The sequence below is a fragment of the Haematobia irritans genome, chromosome 1 (assembly GCF_050003625.1).
Source record: "Haematobia irritans isolate KBUSLIRL chromosome 1, ASM5000362v1, whole genome shotgun sequence".
Classification (NCBI taxonomy): domain Eukaryota; kingdom Metazoa; phylum Arthropoda; class Insecta; order Diptera; family Muscidae; genus Haematobia; species Haematobia irritans.
Genome location: NC_134397.1, coordinates 145389526 through 145403837, shown reverse-complemented (window position 1 = coordinate 145403837; position 14312 = coordinate 145389526). Strand labels below are relative to the sequence as shown.

The 14312-nt window shown below is 34.2% G+C and overlaps 1 protein-coding gene and 1 long non-coding RNA gene across 2 annotated transcripts in view; one reads left to right on the top strand and one right to left on the bottom strand.

The window, feature by feature from the left end:
• Positions 1-2132: 2132 nt before the first annotated feature.
• The window catches only part of mil (milkah), a gene marked incomplete in the record, with an annotated part of 16375 nt that continues 4195 nt past the window's right edge, over positions 2133-14312 (bottom strand). Inside the window, 2 exon segments of the mRNA XM_075314218.1 lie at positions 2133-2405; positions 2475-2554. Of these exon segments, the coding sequence (XP_075170333.1) occupies positions 2214-2405; positions 2475-2554 (272 nt within the window).
• On the top strand, positions 11718-12136 carry LOC142242658 (uncharacterized). The gene is made up of 2 exons (XR_012724161.1): positions 11718-11795; positions 11865-12136. It is a non-coding gene; the product is annotated as an uncharacterized LOC142242658 (long non-coding RNA).

The following is a 14312-nucleotide window of genomic DNA, read 5'->3' as shown; positions in this document are numbered from 1 at the left end:
GGCTAGCTGGGTAATATCTCCGGAATTATGCTTTTAACCTTTGAACTTTTTTCTTTCCCAAGATAAGAGGACGTTTTTATACCGGATCGGATGGATTTTGCTCTTCCAAGAGGCTCGGGAGTTCAAATCTGGTGATCGGTTTATATGGGGGCTATATATTATTATGGACCGATATTGACCAATTGTTGCATGGTTGTTAAGGACCATAGGTATAATAACACCACGTAGCAAATTTCAAAGAGGCCCCGCAAGCCAATTCAGAGGGTCGGTTTATATGGGGGCTATACGTAAAACTGGTCCAATTGCAATACCATCCGACCTACAACAATAATAACTACTTACGCCAAGTTTCAAGTCGATAGCTTGTTTCGTTCGGAAGTTAGCGTGATTTCAACAGACGGACATGCTTAGATCGACTCAGAATTTCACCACGACCCAGAATATATAATATATATTCTGGGTCGTGGTGAAATTCTGAGTCGATCTAAGCATGTCCGTCCGTCCGTCTGTTGAAATCACGCTAACTTATATATTCGGAGTCGTGGTGAAATTCTGAGTCGATCTAAGCATGTCCGTCCGTCCGTCTGTTGAAATCACGCTAACTTCCGAACGAAACAAGCTATCGACTTGAAACTTGGCGTAAGTAGTTATTATTGTTGTAGGTCGGATGGTATTGCAATTGGACCAGTTTTACGTATAGCCCCCATATAAACCGACCCTCAGAATTGGCTTGCGGGGCCTCTTTGAAATTTGGTACGTGGTGTTATTATACCTATGGTCCTTAACAACCATGCAACAATTGGTCCATATCGGTCCATAATTATATATAGCCCCCATATAAACCGATCACCAGATTTGAACTCCGGAGCCTCTTGGAAGAGCAAAATTCATCCGATCCGGTTGAAATTTGGTACGTCGTGTAAGTATATGGTCTCTAACAACCATGAAAAAATTGGTCCATATCGGTCCATAATTATATATAGCCCCCATATAAATCGATCCCCAGATTTGACCTCCGTAGTCTCTTGGAGGAGCAAAATTCATCCGATCCGGTTGAAATTTGGAACGTGGGGTTAGTATATGGTATCTAACAACCAAATTGGTCCATATCGATCCATAATTATATATGGCCCCCATATAAATCTATCCCCAATTTGACCTCCGGAACATCTTGGAGGAGCAAAATTCATCCGATTCGGTTATAGCCACCATATAAATCGATCCCCAGATTTGACCTCCGGAACCTCTTGGGAGGAGCCAAATTCATCCGATTCGGTTGGAGTTTGGTACGTGGTGTTAGTATATGGTCTCTAACAACCAAATTGGTCCATATCGATCCATAATTATATATAGCCCCCATATAAATCGATCCCCAGATTTGACCTCCGGAACATCTTGGAGGAGCAAAATTCATCCGATTCGTTTATAGCCACCATATAAATCGATCCACAGATTTGACCTCCGGAACCTCTTGGAGGAGCAAAATTCATCCGATTCGGTTGGAATTTGGTACGTGGTGTTAGTATATGGTCTCTAACAACCATGCAAAAATTGGTTCATATCGGCCCATAATCAAACCGTTCCCCAGATTTGTTACGTGGTGTTATGGCTGCTAACAACCATGCCAAAATTGGTCCATATCGGTATTTAGTTATAGCCGATCCCCAATCACACAAAAATTGGTCCATATCGGTTCATAATCATGGTTGCCACTCGAGCCAAATTTATCTACCAAAATTTTATTTCTATTGAAAATTTTGTCAAAATTTTATTTCTATAGAAAGTTTTGTCAAAATTTTATTTCTATAGAAAGTTTTGTCAAAATTTTATTTCTATAGAAAATTTTGTCAAACTGAATTATAGACGTATTTAATCGGCCTGTTTTTAGTTTAATATATACCACGTATGGACTAACTCACAATTTAGAAGACGGTATTAGGAAGTTTTAAGATACCTTGCCATCGGCAAGTGTTACCACAACCCAAGTAATTCGATTGTGGATGACAGTCTTTAGTAGATGTTTCTACGCAATCCATGGTGGAGGGTACATAAGCTTCGGCCGAACTTACATCCGTATATACTTGTTTTAACTAGAATGTTACAATAAATACTAAAATGACTAAATAAGAAAATTAGTTTTAAAATATAAGAGAAATTTATTTCAAAGAAAAAAGCCCAAAATATTAATAAAACAGATTTTTACAAAACTGTAATTATTTTCCCACGCCAGTAGCACCAACGATATCATCATCATCATCCTTTGTTTGATCTTCATCATCTTCGCTATCGGTTTCAGAATCCGATGTTAAGCAATCAGGAATTTCTCCGGTGAAAAACAAAATTGCTTTTGGGATAACACGCTCCTTCAAGTAGAATCCTAATTCGAAATCATTTTGTAAAATAGCCTTAAAATATAAGTGAGATAAGATATTGAAATCAGTATTTGTATGTAGGGAATTATTTTCTTTGCATACATTTACGTGAGCATAAGTTGGATCCTCCGGATTTTCTGGCATGGATGGTGGATCAAAAAAATCGAAAAACGATGAAGAGGCTAAAAATAAAAATCCAATAATTAATATCAATTTTATATCCAACACCACTACACGCTCACAAAAAATCGCTTCTGTAACATATACTCCCAAACATATTTTGTTTCAAGCATATACATTTTTGGGTATTGCCCAAACATTTATATGTTTAATCTCTTCCAATATATAATATGTTTGAAAGCATATTGGTCTAAACAATATATGTTTGGGTAGTCTAAGTTCCAAACATTTTGTATTTTTGCATCCAAATTCAATAATGTTGTCTTCCAAAACAACAATATGTTATTATATGAACATATAATATGTTTGGAAGCATTTTGCACCCAAAATTATTATATGCTTAAAAAAAATTCTCAAAATTTTATTTATTTATTTATATATTTACAATCATAATGAATTATGAAAATAAACAGGTAATATAGGTGCTGGCAACATAGGTTTTCGACCTGAATGCTCAAAATTTTGTTTCTGCCCAATTGTATATTCCCTCACATCTTTCTCACTTCCACGAGATTTTTTAGTTCTTAGAACCTTTTTCTGTAATACAAACATTGTAGAAGAAATTATTCAATTGTATGATTTTTTTTATTTTAATTTTACCTTTTGCCGGACGGGGATTCGAACAGCGGACCACACAGTTTGTAAGGATCAAAGAAGTAGCTGATCAATTGCCCAAGGAAAAATAAAATGTTAATTTTGTAATAACAAGCAACAACCACCAACTTAATTCAATATCGCTCCCTGTTAAATAGCGCTCCAAGCTACTAAACACATATATGTTTATAGGCTATTTCTAAATTAATATATGTTTGCATCCAAGCATATTATATTTACAAACATTTTATGTCCCAAACATAATATGTTCTAGCATATTAACATATATGTCCCAAACATGTTATGCTAGTTTATGAACATTATATGCTTGCACTCAAAAATATTGTGTTTAAAAATTTGTGTTCCAAACATATAATGTTTATAGCCGAACATTGTAATGAACACGCAGTGCTTATGAACATTTTCCTTGACAGAAAATATCTTATTTTAGGCTCTAAGAGTCTTGGCTTGGTTAGGACTTCGGGAGCCATCAATATGCTAGCAGTCAGTCAGTGCGGGGTTCGTGTCCTGCCAATCCAATATCTATTTTTCCACATCACAGTAAAAATTATGTAGACTCCCTATTTTTTTAAAAGAAATAAAAATGAACCAGTCTATATAAAAGGAGGACTATACGATGCTAGATGTACCAGAAAAATCATAGTTAACACAAAGCCCCAAAAACAAAAAATAATATATCCAGCATCAATGTAACAATATGTAAATGAAAAAAAATCCAGCTAATTGACCTATGAATGACTTTAATCAAGTGTAATGCATCTCCCGATGTTCTTTGGAGCGCATAGCCTCATAACCCACCCTTACCTTTGGTTCTATTGGCTGATATTTATAGAACCCCAATATCTGAAAAGAAATCACCCAACTATTTCCTGTTCATCATCGTCGTAGGAAAACTCAAAATTTGATTAGTGCTTCATTTTTACAAACTCCATGTAATATTTTTATTCAAACAAAAATTTCAACTAAGAGAACAAAGTTCCCAGCAACAGTACTTAGTCTTATACATATCATATAATACTTCCAATAATCCATTAAGTAAAACTAACAGAAAAAAATATACTACGATTAACTATTATTATAACAAAATAATGTTGCGACTCGAAAATATGTGGTTATTAAGTGTAGGAGATCATATAGAATTCAAGAAGAAGAATATCACAACAAACGAAGAAAAAAAAATCATTTTGGAAATACGCAAATTTGGGATAGCACAAAAACTTAAAGCAAATGGTAAAAAAAAATGCCATTCATACTTTGAGAGCATTCATTGAAATGATAGGAGAGCAATGTATAACAGTTTAAAATACAATGTATAAAACTAACAACAATTTCTGTGTGAGATTATGAATGACAGTGTTCTTCTATCATTATTTCTGATGCGTAGTTTTTTTTTCAATGGCATTGGTCGTAATAATTAAGTTTCAAAATATATCATTATGATCGACAATAAATAATTATTAATACTCACGGCTCGATACGTAACTGCAGAGGCCTCCTTAGTTATGTAGCCGAATTGTTGTTGTTGTAGCTGTAGAAATTTATTTACAGGGTGGTGCTTTTGGCACCACGGATTTTATGAGGTTTTGTTGTTTTCTTTTTTTCTTACCCAAATGAACTTAATTTTGCGACCAACTTCCTTGTGACAATGATTGTATTTTTTGTTAATTTAATTAATTATGAAAAAATTAGGGTTCATGGACTAATTATTTTTATAAGAAGTCTAATGGAAAAAAATTAGATTTTGTTTAAGATGATTTCACACTGACATTTTATACAAAATTATTCATAATTCGACCACAATTTTTCTTAGAGGGATACTAAGTATATTAAACTATATGGTGGTATGTATGACAAAAACATGAGATTAGGTTTTGAGACATAAAATAATTTTTCTCTTACGGTTACTTTGTGATATGCATATGAATTTCGTTAACCACGTTTTTGTAATTATGGAAAAAAATAATACTGGGAAATCGAAAATGTTTCAAATTATATTATTGGTTTGCAAAAATCGGTTTCAACATTTAGGTGTGCGGTTCTTGGTTTTTTCTTGTTTTTAATTTTTTTACAGCTTAATGGTAATTTAGCACGCGGCAGTCAATTTTTTTGCTGCTTTCCGCTAGAAATTCTTCTTTATACTGGCAAATTGAGAGAATTTGTTGAGGGATATAGAAACCAAAGGGATAAGCAAGACTAATTATCCCCACAAACACTTTAATGCCAGAATTTCTGTCGATTCAAGCGAATGTCAATTTTCGTAGAATTTTGATTTTACCAATAATTTTAGGTAAAGCAAAAATAAGTCTGAGGTATATGTCGCTGATGAATATTGTGGTGATGAAAACTCTGATGACTTTTGGACTGTTTAGCGTTTCTGTATTTAGTAAAAAATATTTTCCGCCGAGGCCAAGTAATGTGGTTGAAAAATCCGGTACACACGAGCTGAATAAAAATCCGTGTGGATGATTAAGATTTTTGGAGAGAATGATGTTCCGGCCTATTGGGATGACTCCCAGGCATTTTCCGGAAAATTTTAGTTTGCTCGATCAAATTGTTTTTATCCAACAGACTCCACGCAAATTTCTGGAAAATCGCAGTAATTAGGAATCTGGTCAGATAAACACTGAGTGGTTATTTCACCGAGAATATTAAAAAATTTACCTTTTGAATCAAAAATTAAAGCGCGAATGGTTAGAGTATTAGCGGCAATGGCTTGGAATTTTTACGGATTTCTTGAATTTAGCAAATTTTATTTTACTGGGTTTTACGATGTTAATGGCTTAAGAGATCAAACGGAAAGGAAGTTAAACGTGAATCGATTAATGAGGGAAGCTAGAAAGCATTTTATAATCATATGATTCGGACTGCTGATCATAGCATGCCAATGAAGGTAATTCTGATGTTGCCACTACGACACCCAGATACTATTCAAAAAAAAAGATGCCAGTAAAAAATGCAATTTTACAAAAATTTCCAAAAATTAAAAGAAATCAATTCGAATATTTTTCTTATAATTTTTGAAAGAAAATATATCAAATTTAATGAAAAAGAACATATTAATCTGATTTTTTTTTTTTTTTTTTGAAGCGTTCATTACAAAACCGAATAATACTGGATGAAACAGAACAGTATTAGTTGGAAAAAGAACGCTTAAGAACGAATGTCTGTGGCATGGAAAGTACCAACAGCTTTGCCTTGTAAATCTTCAAGGATATAGTAGTGATTTCCCACCTTCTCGCGTACCCTTGCTTTGAGGAATACGGGAGAAAGTGTAGCATTGTATGCTTTTTCCATGTTACTCTGAGAAAAGTTTCTCCGAAATACTTCCTGTCCAACCTTAAAGGTGGGTAGTCGGGACCTAAGGTCATACTGTTTCTGATTGGTAGCATATGCATCCTTAAGGTGTTTGCGAATATCCTGTCGTACGGTTTGTAGAAGGTCATCTCTCGGAATGTTGGCACATGGTTCATCCAATAACTGTAAGTTCCTTAACAAAGCGTATGACGATCCATGGGTGACCATGAGGGGTTTTAGACGATGCAATTGGTTGCGTGCAATTTTTTGTATTCTCTTTTAAAGTTGCTTCTTAAAAACTTCAGCATTTATACGTTGAAATTTTTCATGCAATCGCTTGAAATTTCAAGTTTCAGAAATGTCAAAAAATTGCAAGAGGAACGGAAAACATGAAATTTTTTCTACCCCCTTTGCTTCTCTACCCCGTTTGCCTACAAACAAGAATTGCGTGCAATTATTGCATGCAATTATTGCATCGTCTAAAACCCTTCCATGTTGAAGCCAAATAAGGCGTGGTAAGGAGATGTGTCTATCGATTGATGATACGCATTACGTAGAGAGCAACTAATGAAACTCAACTTTTCATCCCAGGATCGGTGATCCTTCCTAAGATAAGCTCTAATACCAGCGATAATCGAATCGAAGTAAAACTAACAGAAAAAAATATACTACGATTAACTATTATTATAACAAAATAATGTTGCGACTCGAAAATATGTGGTTATTAAGTGTAGGAGATCATATAGAATTCAAGAAGAAGAATATCACAACAAACGAAGAAAAAAAAATCATTTTGGAAATACGCAAATTTGGGATAGCACAAAAACTTAAAGCAAATGGTAAAAAAAAATTCCATTCATACTTTGAGAGCATTCATTGAAATGATAGGAGAGCAATGTATAACAGTTTAAAATACAATGTATAAAACTAACAACAATTTCTGTGTGAGATTATGAATGACAGTGCTCTTCTATCATTATTTCTGATGCGTAGTTTTTTTTTTCAATGGCATTGGTCGTAATAATTAAGTTTCAAAATATATCATTATGATCGACAATAAATAATTATTAATACTCACGGCTCGATACGTAACTGCAGAGGCCTCCTTAGTTATGTAGCCGAATTGTTGTTGTTGTAGCTGTAGAAATTTATTTACAGGGTGATGCTTTTGGCACGGATTTTATGAGGTTTTGTTGTTTTCTTTTTTTCTTACCCAAATGAACTTAATTTTGCGACCAACTTCCTTGTGACAATGATTGTATTTTTTGTTAATTTAATTAATTATGAAAAAATTAGGGTTCATGGACTAATTATTTTTATAAGAAGTCTAATGGAAAAAAATTAGATTTTGTTTAAGATGATTTCACACTGACATTTTATACAAAATTATTCATAATTCGACCACAATTTTTCTTAGAGGGATACTAAGTATATTAAACTATATGGTGGTATGTATGACAAAAACATGAGATTAGGTTTTGAGACATAAAATAATTTTTCTCTTACGGTTACTTTGTGATATGCATATGAATTTCGTTAACCACGTTTTTGTAATTATGGAAAAAAATAATACTGGGAAATCGAAAATGTTTCAAATTATATTATTGGTTTGCAAAAATCGGTTTCAACATTTAGGTGTGCGGTTCTTGGTTTTTTCTTGTTTTTAATTTTTTTACAGCTTAATGGTAATTTAGCACGCGGCAGTCAATTTTTTTGCTGCTTTCCGCTAGAAATTCTTCTTTATACTGGCAAATTGAGAGAATTTGTTGAGGGATATAGAAACCAAAGGGATAAGCAAGACTAATTATCCCCACAAACACTTTAATGCCAGAATTTCTGTCGATTCAAGCGAATGTCAATTTTCGTAGAATTTTGATTTTACCAATAATTTTAGGTAAAGCAAAAATAAGTCTGAGGTATATGTCGCTGATGAATATTGTGGTGATGAAAACTCTGATGACTTTTGGACTGTTTAGCGTTTCTGTATTTAGTAAAAAATATTTTCCGCCGAGGCCAAGTAATGTGGTTGAAAAATCCGGTACACACGAGCTGAATAAAAATCCGTGTGGATGATTAAGATTTTTGGAGAGAATGATGTTCCGGCCTATTGGGATGACTCCCAGGCATTTTCCGGAAAATTTTAGTTTGCTCGATCAAATTGTTTTTATCCAACAGACTCCACGCAAATTTCTGGAAAATCGCAGTAATTAGGAATCTGGTCAGATAAACACTGAGTGGTTATTTCACCGAGAATATTAAAAAAATTTACCTTTTGAATCAAAAATTAAAGCGCGAATGGTTAGAGTATTAGCGGCAATGGCTTGGAATTTTTACGGATTTCTTGAATTTAGCAAATTTTATTTTACTGGGTTTTACGATGTTAATGGCTTAAGAGATCAAACGGAAAGGAAGTTAAACGTGAATCGATTAATGAGGGAAGCTAGAAAGCATTTTATAATCATATGATTCGGACTGCTGATCATAGCATGCCAATGAAGGTAATTCTGATGTTGCCACTACGACACCCAGATACTATTCAAAAAAAAAGATGCCAGTAAAAAATGCAATTTTACAAAAATTTCCAAAAATTAAAAGAAATCAATTCGAATATTTTTCTTATAATTTTTGAAAGAAAATATATCAAATTTAATGAAAAAGAACATATTAATCTGATTTTTTTTTTTTTTTTTTTGAAGCGTTCATTACAAAACCGAATAATACTGGATGAAACAGAACAGTATTAGTTGGAAAAAGAACGCTTAAGACCGAATGTCTTTGGCATGGAAAGTACCAACAGCTTTGCCTTGTAAATCTTCAAGGATATAGTAGTGATTTCCCACCTTCTCGCGTACCCTTGCTTTGAGGAATACGGGAGAAAGTTTAGCATTGTATGCTTTTTCCATGTTACTCTGAGAAAAGTTTCTCCGAAATACTTCCTGTCCAACCTTAAAGGTGGGTAGTCGGGACCTAAGGTCATACTGTTTCTGATTGGTAGCATATGCATCCTTAAGGTGTTTGCGAATATCCTGTCGTACGGTTTGTAGAAGGTCATCTCTCGGAATGTTGGCACATGGTTCATCCAATAACTGTAAGTTCCTTAACAAAGCGTATGACGATCCATGGGTGACCATGTTGAAGCCAAATAAGGCGTGGTAAGGAGATGTGTCTATCGATTGATGATACGCATTACGTAGAGAGCAACTAATGAAACTCAACTTTTGAAACTTAATTATTACGACCAATGCCATTGAAAAAAAAAACTACGCATCAGAAATAATGATAGAAGAACACTGTCATTCATAATCTCACACAGAAATTGTTGTTAGTTTTATACATTGTATTTTAAACTGTTATACATTGCTCTCCTATCATTTCAATGAATGCTCTCAAGTATGAATGGCATTTTTTTTTACCATTTGCTTTAAGTTTTTGTGCTATCCCAAATTTGCGTATTTCCAAAATGATTTTTTTTTCTTCGTTTGTTGTGATATTCTTCTTCTTGAATTCTATATGATCTCCTACACTTAATAACCACATATTTTCGAGTCGCAACATTATTTTGTTATAATAATAGTTAATCGTAGTATATTTTTTTCTGTTAGTTTTACTTAATGGATTATTGGAAGTATTATATGATATGTATAAGACTAAGTACTGTTGCTGGGAACTTTGTTCTCTTAGTTGAAATTTTTGTTTGAATAAAAATATTACATGGAGTTTGTAAAAATGAAGCACTAATCAAATTTTGAGTTTTCCTACGACGATGATGAACAGGAAATAGTTGGGTGATTTCTTTTCAGATATTGGGGTTCTATAAATATCAGCCAATAGAACCAAAGGTAAGGGTGGGTTATGAGGCTATGCGCTCCAAAGAACATCGGGAGATGCATTACACTTGATTAAAGTCATTCATAGGTCAATTAGCTGGATTTTTTTTCATTTACATATTGTTACATTGATGCTGGATATATTATTTTTTGTTTTTGGGGCTTTGTGTTAACTATGATTTTTCTGGTACATCTAGCATCGTATAGTCCTCCTTTTATATAGACTGGTTCATTTTTATTTCTTTTAAAAAAATAGGGAGTCTACATAATTTTTACTGTGATGTGGAAAAATAGATATTGGATTGGCAGGACACGAACCCCGCACTGACTGACTGCTAGCATATTGATGGCTCCCGAAGTCCTAACCAAGCCAAGACTCTTAGAGCCTAAAATAAGATATTTTCTGTCAAGGAAAATGTTCATAAGCACTGCGTGTTCATTACAATGTTCGGCTATAAACATTATATGTTTGGAACACAAATTTTTAAACACAATATTTTTGAGTGCAAGCATATAATGTTCATAAACTAGCATAACATGTTTGGGACATATATGTTAATATGCTAGAACATATTATGTTGGGACATAAAATGTTTGTAAATATAATATGCTTGGATGCAAACATATATTAATTTAGAAATAGCCTATAAACATATATGTGTTTAGTAGCTTGGAGCGCTATTTAACAGGGAGCGATATTGAATTAAGTTGGTGGTTGTTGCTTGTTATTACAAAATTAACATTTTATTTTTCCTTGGGCAATTGATCAGCTACTTCTTTGATCCTTACAAACTGTGTGGTCCGCTGTTCGAATCCCCGTCCGGCAAAAGGTAAAATTAAAATAAAAAAAATCATACAATTGAATAATTTCTTCTACAATGTTTGTATTACAGAAAAAGGTTCTAAGAACTAAAAAATCTCGTGGAAGTGAGAAAGATGTGAGGGAATATACAATTGGGCAGAAACAAAATTTTGAGCATTCAGGTCGAAACCTATGTTGCCAGCACCTATATTACCTGTTTATTTCATAATTCATTATGATTGTAAATATATAAATAAATAAATAAAATTTGAGAATTTTTTTTAAGCATATAATAATTTTGGGTGCAAAATGCTTCCAAACATATTATATGTTCATATAATAACATATTGTTGTTTTGGAAGACAACATTATTGAATTTGGATGCAAAAATACAAAATGTTTGGAACTTAGACTACCCAAACATATATTGTTTAGACCAATATGCTTTCAAACATATTATATATTGGAAGAGATTAAACATATAAATGTTTGGGCAATACCCAAAAATGTATATGCTTGAAACAAAATATGTTTGGGAGTATATGTTACAGAAGCGATTTTTTGTGAGCGTGTAGTGGTGTTGGATTATAAAATTGATATTAATTATTGGATTTTTATTTTTAGCCTCTTCATCGTTTTTTCGATTTTTTTGATCCACCATCCATGCCAGAAAATCCGGAGGATCCAACTTATGCTCACGTAAATGTATGCAAAGAAAATAATTCCCTACATACAAATACTGATTTCAATATCTTATCTCACTTATATTTTAAGGCTATTTTACAAAATGATTTCGAATTAGGATTCTACTTGAAGGAGCGTGTTATCCCAAAAGCAATTTTGTTTTCACCGGAGAAATTCCTGATTGCTTAACATCGGATTCTGAAACCGATAGCGAAGATGATGAAGATCAAACAAAGGATGATGATGATGATATCGTTGGTGCTACTGGCGTGGGAAAATAATTACAGTTTTGTAAAAATCTGTTTTATTAATATTTTGGGCTTTTTTCTTTGAAATAAATTTCTCTTATATTTTAAAACTAATTTTCTTATTTAGTCATTTTAGTATTTATTGTAACATTCTAGTTAAAACAAGTATATACGGATGTAAGTTCGGCCGAAGCTTATGTACCCTCCACCATGGATTGCGTAGAAACATCTACTAAAGACTGTCATCCACAATCGAATTACTTGGGTTGTGGTAACACTTGCCGATGGCAAGGTATCTTAAAACTTCCTAATACCGTCTTCTAAATTGTGAGTTAGTCCATACGTGGTATATATTAAACTAAAAACAGGCCGATTAAATACGTCTATAATTCAGTTTGACAAAATTTTCTATAGAAATAAATTTTGACAAAACTTTCTATAGAAATAAAATTTTGACAAAACTTTCTATAGAAATAAAATTTTGACAAAATTTTCAATAGAAATAAAATTTTGGTAGATAAATTTGGCTCGAGTGGCAACCATGATTATGAACCGATATGGACCAATTTTTGTGTGATTGGGGATCGGCTATAACTAAATACCGATATGGACCAATTTTGGCATGGTTGTTAGCAGCCATAACACCACGTAACAAATCTGGGGAACGGTTTGATTATGGGCCGATATGAACCAATTTTTGCATGGTTGTTAGAGACCATATACTAACACCACGTACCAAATTCCAACCGAATCGGATGAATTTTGCTCCTCCAAGAGGTTCCGGAGGTCAAATCTGTGGATCGATTTATATGGTGGCTATAAAACGAATCGGATGAATTTTGCTCCTCCAAGATGTTCCGGAGGTCAAATCTGGGGATCGATTTATATGGGGGCTATATATAATTATGGATCGATATGGACCAATTTGGTTGTTAGAGACCATATACTAACACCACGTACCAAACTCCAACCGAATCGGATGAATTTGGCTCCTCCCAAGAGGTTCCGGAGGTCAAATCTGGGGATCGATTTATATGGTGGCTATAACCGAATCGGATGAATTTGCTCTCCAAGATGTTCCGGAGGTCAAATTGGGGATAGATTTATATGGGGGCCATATATAATTATGGATCGATATGGACCAATTTGGTTGTTAGATACCATATACTAACCCCACGTTCCAAATTTCAACCGGATCGGATGAATTTTGCTCCTCCAAGAGACTACGGAGGTCAAATCTGGGGATCGATTTATATGGGGGCTATATATAATTATGGACCGATATGGACCAATTTTTTCATGTTTGTTAGAGACCATATACTTACACGACGTACCAAATTTCAACCGGATCGGATGAATTTTGCTCTTCCAAGAGGCTCCGGAGTTCAAATCTGGTGATCGGTTTATATGGGGGCTATATATAATTATGGACCGATATGGACCAATTGTTGCATGGTTGTTAAGGACCATAGGTATATATAACACCACGTACCAAATTTCAAAGAGGCCCCGCAAGCCAATTCTGAGGGTCGGTTTATATGGGGGCTATACGTAAAACTGGTCCAATTGCAATACCATCCGACCTACAACAATAATAACTACTTACGCCAAGTTTCAAGTCGATAGCTTGTTTCGTTCGGAAGTTAGCGTGATTTCAACAGACGGACGGACGGACATGCTTAGATCGACTCAAGAATTTCACCACGACTCCGAATATATAAGTTAGCGTGATTTCAACAGACGGACGGACGGACATGCTTAGATCGACTCAGAATTTCACCACGACCCAGAATATATATTATATATTCTGGGTCGTGGTGAAATTCTGAGTCGATCTAAGCATGTCCGTCTGTTGAAATCACGCTAACTTCCGAACGAAACAAGCTATCGACTTGAAACTTGGCGTAAGTAGTTATTATTGTTGTAGGTCGGATGGTATTGCAATTGGACCAGTTTTACGTATAGCCCCCATATAAACCGACCCTCTGAATTGGCTTGCGGGGCCTCTTTGAAATTTGCTACGTGGTGTTATTATACCTAATGGTCCTTAACAACCATGCAACAATTGGTCAATATCGTCCATAATAATATATAGCCCCCATATAAACCGATCACCAGATTTGAACTCCCGAGCCTCTTGGAAGAGCAAAATCCATCCGATCCGGTATAAAAACGTCCTCTTATCTTGGGAAAGAAAAAAGTTCAAAGGTTAAAAGCATAATTCCGGAGATATTACCCAGCTAGCCGACCGCATAAATGCGAAATGAAGAAAGGGAAATCGAGTCAATGG